The sequence below is a fragment of the Brassica napus genome, chromosome C3 (assembly GCF_020379485.1).
Source record: "Brassica napus cultivar Da-Ae chromosome C3, Da-Ae, whole genome shotgun sequence".
Lineage (NCBI taxonomy): Eukaryota > Viridiplantae > Streptophyta > Magnoliopsida > Brassicales > Brassicaceae > Brassica > Brassica napus.
In genome coordinates this window covers 26,948,495-26,964,267 of record NC_063446.1, presented here as the reverse complement: position 1 = coordinate 26,964,267, position 15,773 = coordinate 26,948,495, and the positions used below count along the sequence as shown (strand labels likewise).

The following is a 15,773-nucleotide window of genomic DNA, read 5'->3' as shown; positions in this document are numbered from 1 at the left end:
ATTATGTAATTCTGTAGTTTTTATTTAAGGAAAAAATACATATTTCTTATATTTTGGGTTAATATAATGTTCTCTAGTAATTAGATTTGAATCAACTTTTTTTCAATTGATTCTTAAACTGCCACGTAAGCTAAATTGATATTCTAATTAAGTAACACCTAAGTATGATCTATTTTTAATTAGTACAAACTTAAGGTTATAACTTTTACACTATCCTCGATTAATATATATAGGGGATAATTGAATACAACTGACGAGTGATTAAATTTGTTTCTTAGTCATCTAACTTGCAGTTTTCTAACATTAATATATAACTGAATACTACTGACGAGTGATAAATTTTCAATACATAGTGAGAAATAGATGCTGAAGTTTGGCCGAGATGTCCACTGATTAATTAATAAACTTTTTGAATGTTCTCGTTCACAGCTGTAATCACGGATGTCAAATGGAGGGCGTGTCCAAATTATAATGGGTTAATATGGACACACTTATATTAAACCAAATTAAATGGATTTAAATGGACAAGGCCGTTTGAGCTCATAGACAAAACTGGATAAGATCATCTGGACATTGGACAATCCAAATAGCTAAAATATCTAGGTTTAGAAAATTAGAAAAAAAATTACAGTTTTAATTTGTCTTACAAAAATTATAAAATCGAGTTTTCGCCAAAACCGAAAAATCGTATTTTCTCGTAAAAATTGTATTTTCTCCATCAAAACCATAAAATCATGTTATTCCGCCAAAACTGTAAAATCACAATTTTCCGTTAAAATTAAATTTTCTCGGTCAAAACCGCAAAATCACGTTTTCCTAAAACCAAAAGTCATATTTTTCATCAAAATCACAAAAAATTCAAAATCAAATTTTCTCGTCAAAATTTCAAATAGCAAAATAATAAAGTAAATCTATAATATATACGAAATTTAGTATATTTCCATCTTTTACAATAAAAAATTAGTTATTTATACTAAATGAACGTCTGGCCCCATGAATAGCCCGACTGATCATGGTTCTTTTTGGATATGGTCTTATTTGGACATGATTTTATCTGGATCGACCAAAACTGTCCAGCAAAAAAACATGTCCATATGGACACGCTCATTTGGACCCAACCCGCCCATTTGACATCTCTGGCTGTAATCATTTATCGTATTATTCGGTTATACTTTAGGAGGTGTTATTGGTTTATATATTTTGATTGATTTAGAAATCCATATAGTATTTATAAATCCAAGTAAAATATGCAAATCCGGATATTTTCCCTCTGATTTGAGTCTTTGTATTTTTAACTAAAAAATCCAAACAAATCCATTCAAATCCATTATAAAATCAAATATATTAGTAAATCCGTACGATTGAATAACACTTGATTTGATACAGAATTTATGAATCATTAAACCAATAACACATGATTTTAATACATATTTGAAAATCATAAAACCAATAACACTAGATTTACTTCGGATTTTCAAATCCATTAAAATACAACAACCAATAACGCTTGCTTAATGACAAGGGAACCCTACTATCCATAGAAATTTCATCGATTCGTGCTACTTTTTAATACAAAGATGATAGCCGACCAAAAAAAAAGTTTGGTCATTGTTTACTAACAATCATATATGGCTCCTTGTTATTTTAATTAAACTTTTTCTTTCTCTACACACTTATTCCACTTCTCAAGATGGCATCATAAGGAAGGCAGAGTAAATAAATTGATTTGAAGATAATGAAAGAATAGCACAAATATTTAGAGATACATCATATCACTTACCAAACCAGTAACAGTAACTAAAGAAAATGTTTGATAGAGATGAAAGATGCATTCTGTCTCATCCATCCTTCACTCATCATAACTTGTCCATTAAATGCACTTGGTGTGGAAGTGATTTCGAAGGTGATTGGTTCTATCGTTGTTAGCTTTTGCTTGGACCTCCCTTGTGCGGAGAAGCTTCCACCTCTTACTATCCCAAACCCGAAAGGCCATCACCACTCGCTCCTCTTCTTGCCTCGACAGTTGTTAGTTCCATGTGATGTTTGTGGGGCTGTGGACGCGTTGGAACCAAGTTATACTTGTTTCCAATGTAACATGGCTCATCAAAGATGTATCAACTTACCACGAGTCATCAAGATCACGCGTCACCCACACCGTCTCCATTATATTCCGTACCGTTCACCACTGAGCTCCTTGTGCCGGATTTGCTACAAAGATGTTGATGTCAAGTACGGGAAATATTCTTGTAATCAAGAAGATTGTTCTTATGTAGTCCACTCTAAGTGTGCAACGCATATGAAAGTATGGAATATGAAAGTCCGCTCACCCTTTCATACGGAGAAAGCAACAACATGTATTGGTGTGAGGTGTGTGAGAAACAGTTAGACCAGAGAGTATGGTTTTACACATGTGATGAATGTTGCGTCACTGTCCACCTTGGATGCGTGTTTGGATCCTCTTACTCTATGAAACCTGGTTCCGTATACCAGCAGGTAGGTGGAGATATGAAAGTTGTACGCAACAGTGGTAACACCACTCGACTGTTCTGCCATGAATGTAACCAGCGATGCACCGGTTCCATCTACTATGAAGGCTATTGGTGGAAGAGCAAGTATTCTTACAACGACTGTAGTTCTGAAGCAATTGTTTTTTGCTCTTTGGAATGTAATGAACCAGGGACGTGGCCCGAGGCTTATAAGGTGTTGATGACTGCTTGATATTCAGAAGGATCACTTTCCACCTTGGAATGTAATGCATGCAGAGGACTATATATAAGAGAGAATCAAGTATAAGAGATACCAAGGATACTAGGGGTGAGCGCAAGACGGGTACTTGTTTTTTTACGTATACTTGATACTTGGCTTGCCTTAAATGAGTAATGAATTTTTGGACTTGTACTTCACTTGTCGGAAACAAGTACTTGTCCAAAAATATATTACTTGCAAGTTACTTTTCTCGTTCGATTACTTGCTACTTGCAAGTATTTATTAATCACTTGGATATATTTCCAAGTTTCTAAAAATTACTTGATAGATAATATTGTACGAGAGAAGGTTATGAAAGTTTATTTACTCGATTTGGTAAAAGCACGAGAGTTATTTTAAATAAAATATGTGCACCTAATAATAAAAAAAAAGATAGAAATCGATAAGAAAGTATTGTTTATTTCTTACAACAAAGAAATATTTGTTTAGAGTTTTGGTTTTTATGGTTTAGTTATCATTTTTCAGTTGTAAAACAAATAACGAATAATATCAAGGTGAGGCGTAACTTTTTTTGTGATACTTGTTACTTGCCTTGTATTTGCAAGTAGCAAAACTCAATGACTTCATACTTGACTTGACAACAATGATTACTTGAAAAAACGAAGCGAATACGGGTCATGTAGGAGGTATAAGGTAAGTAACTAGTATTCGTGACCAAGCAAGGAAACTATGGATAATTCAAATTCTGGCATCTCTCTTATCTATCATTGCTTCATTGTTTTGTTATCTCTTGTTCACACTCCAAAACCTATAATTCAAATTCAAAAGAAGACAAAGCCTCTTGATGTTTTTTTCTTTTTTAATAATTTCCCTTTTACCATTTTTTTTTCAAATCCCTTGATAACATATTAGCAAACTCTGTTTGCATCTTACCCCACTATACAAACAAAAAAAGGCTCAAAAAGCTTTCCTGCCAGCTATGGACCACATCACTGAGAAAACAGATGACTTTTACTTCATACTCTATCAACTAAACTTTTCCTAACACAGTTACGTGATTTTACTTAAATCTTAAATCTTAGTAGTACTGTTTGTTATGGTTTACTTCCAGCCTCTGACTTCTTGGCGTTTCACTGAACCTATCTGACCCATCATTCGTTAGCTGACCACTGCTGTAATGATCCGCCAAGAACCGCCCGCTTCTATTGCCTGCCTCTGAACTTGGAGTTCATGCGTAGTTCCCATCCTTGATCATATCTCCTTCCAGTATACGTAGCACCTTCATTATTGACCAAACCTTTTTCAGTATATACTATCATCCTGACACTAAAGAGTGGTCTCAAAGGTTACTTTTGATTATCTACCTGAGACATGCGTGGCCTCAAATGTGAATCTCTACGTATGCACAACGAAGCTGCATGAATCATACAAATAACCTCACTTTCTACAAAACGGTCACCAAGCCTCGGATCTACAAGTTCTTCCACCGCATACTCCTCCAGTAGCGGACGTGCCTGATATAAACAACAACCAACAAAGCATCAGTACTATTACTTTGCTGAATAGTTTAGATGTGAATTCATTACCCATTCAGTGAGGCATTGCTGGCCCTTTGGCATAGTAATGTCAATGGCTTTGCGTCCAGTGACTAGCTCAACTAACACAACCCCAAACGAGTACACATCTGCTTTTTCTGTGATTTGTCCGCTTTGAGCATATTCTGGCGCTAAATAGCTGCACAACAACAAAGTAATTTTCCTTTAGCAAGAAATTCAAGTTTCAAGAAGTAAATGATAGATTTCCTTGATGTGACTCACCCAAATGTTCCTATCACTCGTGTTTCTACACCTTGTTCCCCATCAGGCTGCCATCTCGCTAGACCAAAGTCTCCAACCTGATATAATTTGAAAACAGAAGTGACTTAGGTCCAAACATGTATTGTTACCACGAACAAGCAAAGCCAAACTAATACTCCCTTGGTTTCCGAAAGAAGGATTTTTAAAATATTTACGCATAGTAAAAATATAATGAATGTTTACAATTAAATTTCTTGTTAATTTTACTATATGTTTTCCAGTAACCACCAAGGCACCAACCTATCTTTAACTAATTCAAATATTTTTAATTAATATTTCTTAAACTTATACTACTAAAAGTATCTTAAGATTCTAGAAAATCTATCATTTTGGAACAACAATAAATATAGAAAATTCTTCTTTTGGGAACGGAGGGAGTAGTAGCATATATACCAATGGCTCATTATCATGAGTGATGAGGATGTTGTTAGGACGCATGTCTCTATGGACAATACACCCAACTCTGCATTCTTCATGAAGATACCTAAGACCTCTCGCAGCTCCAACAGCAATCTTTTGCCTTGCTTCCCACTCCAGCGTCTCCCTTTTGCGACCTGTATAAGATCTTGATACTGAGCAAACATTCTCTCTACCACAAGGAAGCACAAAATGGAAGGAAACGTTACCGTATAGGTGGGAGTCAAGTGAACCATTGCATATGTATTCATAAACCAAGAGCCTTCTCCCATCTTCAATGCAGAAACCAATCAGCATAACAACGTTTCTGTGCTGAGCACAGCTGAGAACTTCAACTTCGGAGCAAAACTCTACATCTCCTTGAGAACTGGCAAGTTTGTGTTGCTTCACCGCAACTACTTGCCCTTCAGGTAATACACCTCGATGGACAGATCCGTATCCACCTTCAGCCAAGAAGTTAGCCCTTGAAAAGCCACATGTTGCAAGCTCTAACTCTGCATACGAGAACACTCTCGGTGGTTTACCGAATACTGGTCCTTTGTGCTGGCAGATAGAACAAAGAGGAGGTGACTGGAATCTCATACTAGTTGACGCTAGTGATTGACTTTCACTCTCAGTTTCAGAGCATGAATCATCATCATTCTCCTTGATGACTAATGCACCATCCTTCTTCATGTAACCACTCATTCCCAAAGTGAAGAAAGGTGAAGTTCCATGGTCAGAGCTTGACACTGATGAAGTCCCAGCTTCTGTGCTAGTGAATGGTGTCCCTAGCTCAGGGCTGCTAGTAGGAGTTACAGGTAGTCCTTTTGTGTGTTTTTCAGATGCTGCTTCTGGTCCAGTTGGTGAATTAGACTCTTTCTCAGCATCCTTCTTAGGCGATCCAACCAAGTTTAGGCGCAGAACTTTTGCCTGAGAATGTTTCATCACCACAATGTTACATTGTAAATCATCCATACACTGTTTCTCTTCGTTCTTGAGGTGTCTGTAAAACAAACCACATGGAACCATGTAAGGTGGTGAAAGTATATATAACTGATATGATGAAGGAGTAAATTATTACTTGTCTAGTACGACCCAGTTTGCTTTTGCTTTCTTAGACTCAGCAGCAACTGCTCCACAGGGTGATCCAGAAACAATCTTAATCTTCACATTTATCTATTAAAAAAAATCAAAAAAATAATAACAACAAAAGAGCATGAGAAACAGGATCATCATAGCTAAACATGCATGTCAAGAGCAGTGTCGGATCTTGGCACAGCCTAATGAAACATTAGCTTTGGTCTCCAAAAATTTTGAAGGATTTTTATATAGGCATAAGCCCCTAAATTATATATATATATATATAAATAAAGAAATTACTAAATGCATAAGAAATGTTTTGAACCCTCAAAATCTCAAGTTCGGCCATGGTCAATAGAGCAAACCTTATTTGGATCATAGACATCATGAAGCTGGAGATTTATTTGGGAACAAGTATCAGTGAGATCACTCTTTATCTCTGGTAGTGCTATAGAATGTGATTTTTTGTGACCACTTGCACAGTCCCCAGCAAACATAGGGAAACTCCAAAGTTTTTTTCCTACAAATTCATCAGAAAACAAAATGACATAAGTATAAACAGAGAAAAACAAAGGAGAAGCTTAAAATCAACATATACCTGAGTTGTGAGAAGGGACAACAACAATGAGGGTAATGCAATCCCCAGGGTGAACAACATGAGTCAAAGCCCAAATCAAAGCTGTTTTTGGAATCTCCCTAGAAGCTTTAACAGCAACGATAACCTTTTCAGCACCATCAGATACTACAGGCTTCTTCTCCTGCTTCCCTCGCTTCAGAACTCGACTCATTTAAGTTTGTCTATATAACACGAGCCTCAGAGGAACTGTTGTACTTTGTTGGAGAGATAAAAGCTCACAAGATTGGGGAAGATGCCATGATTTTGGATTTGCGTTATTTAGTTACTGCCTCTTGGTCTTGGATCTGACAACAACAAACGAGTTTAAAATTAGCAATGGAGATGGAGATTTAAACCTCAAATGTAACAAAATAAGAACGGCTAATAGATACTACATATATATATTTAATTATTTACCACAAAGTGCCAGAGGAAGAAGATTTAATACTAATAATATCAACGAATAAGAAACAAATCTTTAACTAGCTAAGCTCTCATGAATTTCACCGTCATGAAAATGATTCAACCAAAATAAGTAAAGAGAGAGAGAGAGAGACGATGATGATGGAGTGAGACCATACATGAAAATGATATTACCAGAAGAAGCATTGGTTTTTGTCTGTCTTCAAGCTTCTGTCTCTCCTTTCCCAATCAAAGCACATAGGCTTTTAGAAAAACAACAACAAGAAGAAGAACAAACTTGCTACCTTTTTTGTTAGGATTTTTGGTTTTGACTCACTAGCTAGCTAGTCTCTTCTCATTCTGGTTTCTCTACTAATTTCTCTCTAGTAACAACAAACTTACTACTATTTCTAGTACTCTGCTTAATAATCAAGCTCTCCACTGCTTATTACTACTACTATAGTACTATTATCTATTGTGCAATACTCTTTCTGCTTTTGCTAACTTTTTTTTCATAATTTCATACAACTAATACTCTTTCTATTTGAGAAATGTCATTTACAAAAATTTCATGTATATTAAAAAGCATTTTAAAACTTTATTTTACCATATCCATTTACACCAAATATTTTTCTCTTTGATTAATATATTATAAAATAAGATTAAAACTGTATTTGTGTGAAATGGAGGAGAGAGAGTACAATATAATGTCCTTCCCCTTTCTAAAGTAAATATAATCGTATAGTACTAATATGATTTAGTTTGAAACTTTGAATGATTTCAGCTAGAAGTTTTTATCCAAAACATTGGTTAATTTAATTTTTTTAGTTTTATCAGTTTCTCATTGACCAAACTACTGCAATTGGAGAAATTAATTTCCTTTTATCAATAGATATCAAATAAACGCTAATCTTAAACTGTAGAATTTGGAAATTTCTCAATTGTTCCACAAATATGTAGGTTTAAATTTTGGACTATATTTTATATGAACTGATTTGATGATGACTAACTTAGTCTGTTAAAGAAGTATATCGACCGTTGTATTTGGACTATGTAGAGATTGGTTCTAACTCCCAACTAGTTTAGCTTACCTTTGGGAAGCCTTTAATTTAAACCTTCTTTTTTTTAAACCTTCATTGGTCCTAATTTGAACTAAAGACTTGTGATTCTGAAAAGTGAAAAAAACAAATTTCATGAAAGACACTTAAATTTTGCTGGGAATTATTAGAGCCATTAATTAATCTTTTTTAAAAAAACTTGTGATTTTGAAAAGTGAAAAAATCAAATTTTATGAAAGACACTTAAATTTTGCTGGGAATTATTAGAGCCATTAATTAATATTTTTTATAAACTTGTTTTACTTGTAAAATTCAGTATTTATATTTTATTTAAAAATTAATAATTCATGTAACATTAAATAAAGATGCCACGAATACTTATACATATATCCAATATATTCATTTTGGAAATCGTTCATATAAATGAATTGAGATTGCTAGTTAGTAATAGTTTGAAAATTGGTTGAACCGAAAGATAACCACATTTGTTCTTTATGTTTTTCTCCTTTATCAGTAGTTAATAATAGTTTACACTATGTAGTAGTATATATAGGCTCTCAATGGTAACAGCGGTTGGGCGGTGCAGGACAAACGGATTGATTAGTGCGGTGCGGTTTAGGAGTGGTTTGTGTTAGAAAAACGCATACTGCGGGACAAGTGCGGTTCATCTAATAAAAGCGGTTTAAGAAATATGTGAATGGTGACCAAAATAATAAAAAGTGCGGGACAAATGTTTGAATGGTGTTTAACTGCGGTTTGTACAAGAGAAACTTAATAAAATTAATTAAATTTGGTATTTAAAATAAAAAACGTAAAAGTTTATATCAAAATGCTTGAATGGTGTTTATAAACTAAATAGTACTGAATATATAAAATAAAATTTTTTTTGACAATAAAGTATTTTACATTTTTTATAGAGTACAAATAAATTACAATAAGAAAATAAGTTTATTTTATTGATTTTTCCATAGCATATTTGCAATATTATCTCTTATTTGCGCCATATGTCCTCCATCTGTCACTTCAATTGTTTCCACATCATCTAAATCGGTATGAAAATCAGTCTCTGCTTGTATATTGAATCCTCCTGTTTGTGCCATAACTTCAGCAAAATCTGCATCTGAAAAGTTTAAATTTTTTATAAAATTATGCAATCCCATTGTAGCCATGACCACTCTCTGTTGTATGTTGATACTATATCTTGAAAAATCACAAAGAATCCTTCTTTTTTTTTTAAATGTCACAAACCACATAAACCACTCCTTTTGTGCGCAAAATTAAAATGTCACAAACCACATAAACCACTCTTTTTGTACGCAAAGTGCGGGACTGAGTGGATAGGGTGCGGTTAATATCTGACAACATCACATGCTATGCTATCTTATTTTTTTATTATTTTAATTTTAGAAAACACAAAACAAAAAAAATAAAATGAATGGTGTCACTTTCTTTCCCGTCCCTTTCTGTTTATGGGACCACAGTTATCACTCAAAGCTATAATATAAGAAAGTTATTTAATTTGAATTTAAATTTTGTAGCTGTGACCATATTTTAGATCTCTATCTACCCTCCTCTCGACTACAGGCATTGGGAAATTAATTAACGTCGTTACAAATGACAAATTTGAATCAAACGCAGCCTTCATCTCTACACGCGGTTTTCTATAAACAAGTACGTAGACACAGCCGACAAGTCTTATCAGTGTCTTTTTAGATGCTGGAAGTTAAGAGCAGCCGCCTTAATGAACCCCGTCATGTGAATTTTTTATTATTTTTTTTTTCATTTTTTGTTTGATTTATTTAAAAAAAAAAAAAAAAAAAAATTGACCAATAGCGGGCCGCCACATGGCGTGGGGCCCGCTGAACAGTAACGACCCGGATTCACTCTAGCGAACCTGCACGAGCCGGATTCATTAAAATCCGATTATTTTAATATTTTTTCTTCTCGAAAAACGTGTGAACTTTTGTCTTGAAACTCCAATGAGGATGCCCTAATATAATTAACTATGTTGATCTTATATTACTTTCAGACCATTCAAATATAATCAAGGCACATATCCTCTTTAATCTTTATAATCAAGGCACATATCCTCTTTAATCTTTATAATATAAAAAGACTTATTTAGCATGGATTCAAATAAATGGAAAATATGGTTTACATAGAAAATAAATAAGTTAATTAAAAGTATGCTAATGTATAAGAGACAAAATAAAAAAGGAAATGGTCCAAAATATGTGCAAGTAATGAACAGAGCACAATCACAGGTAGCTAGTTCTGGCTCGGTGTCATGTAGTAAAACCCTCGTGGACCCGTCCAATCCCAACTAGCCCTCTAATCATTATCTCTCTATATTTTTTTTTTATCAATAATCATTATCTCTCTAATTTCATAATTTTTAACCCTTTTCCTTATTACAATTTTTTTTTAAAATTAGATCGTGTATTTTGTTATATTTTCCTCTAAAATAGAAGATTCTTATAATAGAGATAAAATTTATTCTAATGTATTTTTCTATAATACTCCCTCTGTTTTCGAAAGTAGAATTTTCTAAAATGTTCACGTTTATTAAGAATTCAATTAATGTGTATAATTTTATTTTATTTTTTTATTATACATTCTTCAATAACTTTTCACCGATCAAATTTAATCAATTCAAATATTTTTATTTAATGTTTTCTAAAAGTATAAAAAAATATCTTAAACATATAGAAAATCTATCTTTGTGGAACAAGTAAAAAATCTAAAACATCTTATTTACAGGAACGTAAGAAGTAGCAATCTTCAAAATATAAAGTAAAAAATAGCAATGGATTAAAATGAAATTGACTCTAAATATTATAACAGAAACAAAAATAGCAATGGATTAGAAATGTACTACCAAGATTTCGAAGATACCTAATCCCACAATATCTCTAAACAAAAAATAATTGATTAATTATTCTAATGATTTGGGGACTTGGACCATGATTATTAGGGGTTTTTAGGGTGGAGTTCTTAGCAGAATATAAGAATCCGTCTCTTAACTTTTAACTAAAAAAGTTAAGAACTGGTTCTTAAATAAGAGTTTTAAAAACCGGTTCTTAATTTTTTCAGTTAAAAGTTAAGATACGGATTCTTATATTCCGCTAAAAATTCCACGATAAGAATCTCCAATAATCATGCTTTTAGTTTGTTTGCAACAATAGACTTTGTTTAACTGAGACGATTAGTTCCGCGTCACACATTTTTAAGTTAATGCGTCCCAGACGTTCTGTCACCGTCGCGAGACGCATCATCAACGGCGCCGGCGGCCAATGCCGTCATAGCTTCAACCAATCTCCTCCTGTCACACTTGACACTACCACCCACACACTGTTAGTAACTATTTTTTTTTTGGTTTATTTTAATGTTTCTTTTATGCCAACAGCTATGTACGTTGTTGTATAAGATTATGCATAGATTAAGAATTCTTAAGAAGAAAAGGAAAGAGAAGAGTCCCTACAGACGCAACAACGTTTGGCGACGGATATTATACTCGGAGCAATCTCAATGGTAGTATATTACCATAAAATTCTTAAATTATGTATTTGTGTATGTATATATAAGTATACTAAAATTCTTAGAAACCCAACCAATAATAAAATTCCTGAAAACCCAACCAATATTATCCGAATAAAATATTATTGGTTGGATTTCCAAGAATTTTAGTATATTTTTAATTAAATAATATTTAATATATATACATACACAACTATATAACTTAGGAACTCTATGCTAAAATAGTACCATTGGAGTTGTTGTTATGTTGGCTAATTGCTGGTGATTACTCAACTTTCATGGTAAAACTAAAAACTAGTCTTTATTTTATACTACCCCTTAACTAACAAGCAACTTCGAATTTTTGAAATAGAATGCAACGTGCGGGGTATTTAAAAAAAAATAAATCACAGGCACGTTTTAATACGAGAAAAATACAAAAATAGCATTAAATCAAGTTTTTATTCCCAAATTAGCACTCAAGGTCAAAAGTCACAAAAATAGCATTTAATGTTTTATCAAAAGTCACAAATTTAGAGTTTAGAGTTAAAGGGTGGGGTTTAGGATTTAGGATTTAGGGTTTAGGGTTTAGAGTTTAGGGTTTTAGGGATTAGGGTTTAGGGTTTAGGGTTTAGGGTTTAGGGTTTAGAGTTTAGGGTTTAGAGTTTAGAGTTGATAAATGAGGTTTTGGGGATAAGATTTTAAATTTTGAAAAATAAAAAAATTAAAATTTTCAAAGGATAAACTTAGAAAAGTGCTATTTTGGTCATTTTCGTTTTTGAGTGCTATTTTTGTGATATAAACTTAGAAATGTGCTATTTTGGAAATTTACCCTTTTAATATTGACAATTGTTTAGTCGTCTTCGTTATTATATTGCATTGCATCTATAGTTAACTAGCCGGTCCTACATCAATAGTTTAGAGACAATGGCCCTAAATTTAATCGCTAACTCGTAACCTATGTAAATAAGAGAATATTAGCGAGCCATCATCGGTTGTATTCGTATTTGGAACTACACTATTAATCTTAAATTTCTAAAGTATAGTTGGATAAAACAAATTTATATACAGTATTGTGATATATTATAAGGTCCGACTGATAGAATATCATTAAAAAAATTTGCAACCATGAACATATTCTCTTTGTTTTTCTTTTCCTCTATCGAATTGTTGGTGGCCTAGTGTAATGCAATAGGATTGTTCTTTTGTTGTGTACTCGGTGATTCAAACCATTCTTAGGACGAAATATTATTTTCTTAAATCGAACTTTGAGATGACAAAGGTCTATAACTTCCATGATAATTGAAAAAATGCTATTGATTTTTTTCTCCCATTTTTAATCATTTTGACAAGGAAAATTGATGTTATTTTAAATTTCAAATACACAAAATAAAATAATCCTTAAGAACATCTCCAACCTAACTATATTTCTACCTTTATAATAACATTTAGAGGCAAAATCACTCCAACACATTTCTATTTTTACCTCAAAATAGAGATTGTTATTTAATAGGGGAAAAAAATAGTATTCCTCTATATTTTGTTCTATATGTAGAGATCTCTGTTTTAGAGAAATACTTTAACGCCCCCACCCGCCCACGGCTAATGGATCATTCACGCCCGCTCACTCGGTCCGTGGGCCCCATCTCATCCGACGGATGGTGCATTAATTTTCCAAGGCTCGAAATCATTGTTTACTAACCCTGCAATCACCACCCGACCTTTCTCTTTGTTTTGGCCTCACTCGCACGGTATCGCGAATCACTTCCCGATAGGTCACCAATCCTTTCACTACTCCAGCCCAAGCAAGCTTAACTCTGGAGTTCTAAACGGATGTGTGACGGAATAGGTAAGTCAACTTTGGTGACATAGGTAGTCAAATCAATTCTCTTAAGCCTTTCTATATATCACAATTCGGGATGTTACAATTCACCCCCTCTCAAAGAATGCAACGTCCTCGTTGCGCCCCACGACAGGTCTCAAGACGCCTCTCGGGTCAGAACCGAGATGGCTAACCAGCTTTGATACCACTTTTAGCACCCCCCACCCGTCCACGGCTAATGGGCCATCTACGCCCGCTCACTCGGCCCGTGGGCCCCATCCCATATGACGGGTGGTGCATTAGTTTTCCAAGGCTCAGAATCATTGTTTACTGACCCTACAATCACCACCTGACCTTTCGCCGTGTTTTGGCCTCACTCGCACGGTATCGCGAATCACTTCCCGATAGGTCACTCATCCTTTCACTACTCCAGTCCAAGCACGCTTAACTTTGGAGTTCTAAACAGATGCGTGACGGAAAAAGTAATTCAACTTTGGTAACATAGGTAGTATAATCAATTCTCTTAAGTCTTTTCATATATCACAACTCGAATGTTACAAATACATTGGAATAAAACTCATTTCTATTATAGAGTTCCTCTATTTTATAAGTAAAAATAGAAGAATACACCGGAAATGATATAAACTGATCTCAATCCGTATAAGCTCCAAATTAAAAAAAAAAAACTTGTCAAATAATTTAATCCCACTTACTGACTTGCATATTTAATTCAGTCAGTAGAACTAGAAACAATCCAAGCCAAAACTTTACAAGAAATTTCTTTAAATAAATTAAAAAGTAATTTATTTTTGTGCATCCCACAGAAACACGCAAGAACCCTGGATTCTGTAACTACTATACTCTTGTGTTTTCATTTTCATAATGACACTGACATAATGAATTGTCTTTACCGTCATTAAAAACCATGTTTTCTTCCGAGGTTGCGTATTGATTTTTCTACTGATTTTTTCAATTCCGAGGAACAATTGCATTAAATCTCTCCGGAACGGTAACATACATTTATTATCATTTTGAGTAAAAATCAATAAACAAATGTAAGTGTAATTAATTATTGTACCAGGTACATCCACCATTTCTTTAATTTCGACAATTATCTATTTAACTATTTACCCGAAAAGAAATAGAGACATCTTTTAAAAAAAGCTAAAAGAGAGTAAAATTTGAACAACAATCTTCCTTCATAATAAGATGGTTCAGTACGCATCACGGTATATACACACACAAACACGTTAATGTACAGGTATTAGGTATAGTTCATAATGTAAAACTAATGTAGAAACGATGAAAAATGAGGTCCACTACCTGCCATTTTCGAGCGTCTAGTTGCTGCAACTACCTTTTTTCTTTGCTATGCAGGTCGAAAGTGTACAACTATTAGCACGAAAAGGTATCTTATTCAACAATCATTACAATTATACGTTCAACTTCTGCGCATTAAAATGATTACACTTTATACAGCCATACAGGTACTGTATGAATGGAGGCTGAATGCTTTATTAATGTGTACAAGTACAGTATTTATACAGAATATATAAGTGATTAGGTATTGACTAATTACAGCTATGACCCTAATGACATATATCTCCTATAGGTACCTCCGTACCTGCATAAACCCACCCGGTCCAGTCATCATATACGATCTATCATCTATGCGTGTAGACGCATGAACACACATGATCAGAAACCTATGCTCTAATCAAATTCACCGGAACCTTTATTATTTTGGTTTTTACACTTTATGACCTCTTGTTTGGTATATCAGAAACCAGAGTATATAAAGATTTTTTTTTTTGGAGAAATATATAAAGAGATTGACCATAAGATGGATAAGAGGTTTAAGAACTTTATGTTTGATTTATCACAGAATTGGGATCACAAAGTAAATGACATGTGAGTAGAGAGATGTTGAAAGGCCATGTGAAACATAATATGAATCGGGGCGAAATGTCATTGTTATCCTAGTGCGATGAAATGGAGAGACAATGACCCTACATCATTAACATTTGCATGTTCTCTTTATCTTTAACATTACATCACTTTGTATATGGGCCTCTTTGGTTATGTCAATATTGACGTGTAACATATTTTCATCCTCCATTTTTATCATATTATATATACTATGGTAATACTCTACATTAATAATTTAATATTAAGTAATAATCCCATGGGCCTTATTTGGTATGCCATGTTTATGTAGCCCGTTTGTCAAATCTTAGGGGATTTGGTAGATGGGATATTCCTCCTTTAACATCTCTGAGACTGAGAGTAGTGTGATTTACTTGCGGAAAGTGTTCTGC

The 15,773-nt window shown here is 33.7% G+C and overlaps 1 protein-coding gene across 1 annotated transcript; it reads right to left on the bottom strand.

Annotated features, from left to right (window-relative positions):
- Positions 1–3,517: 3,517 nt before the first annotated feature.
- Positions 3,518–7,205, bottom strand: LOC106389151 (inactive protein kinase SELMODRAFT_444075). Its single transcript, XM_048753024.1, has 10 exons — positions 7,075–7,205; positions 6,640–6,962; positions 6,407–6,561; positions 6,043–6,137; positions 5,189–5,964; positions 4,956–5,116; positions 4,524–4,600; positions 4,293–4,440; positions 4,071–4,220; positions 3,518–3,985 (listed from the first exon to the last, which is right to left on the bottom strand). Exons 2-10 carry the CDS (start codon positions 6,827–6,829, stop codon positions 3,935–3,937), a joined length of 1,803 nt encoding a protein of 600 aa, XP_048608981.1. The 5' UTR covers positions 6,830–6,962; positions 7,075–7,205; the 3' UTR covers positions 3,518–3,934.
- Positions 7,206–15,773: the final 8,568 nt, after the last annotated feature.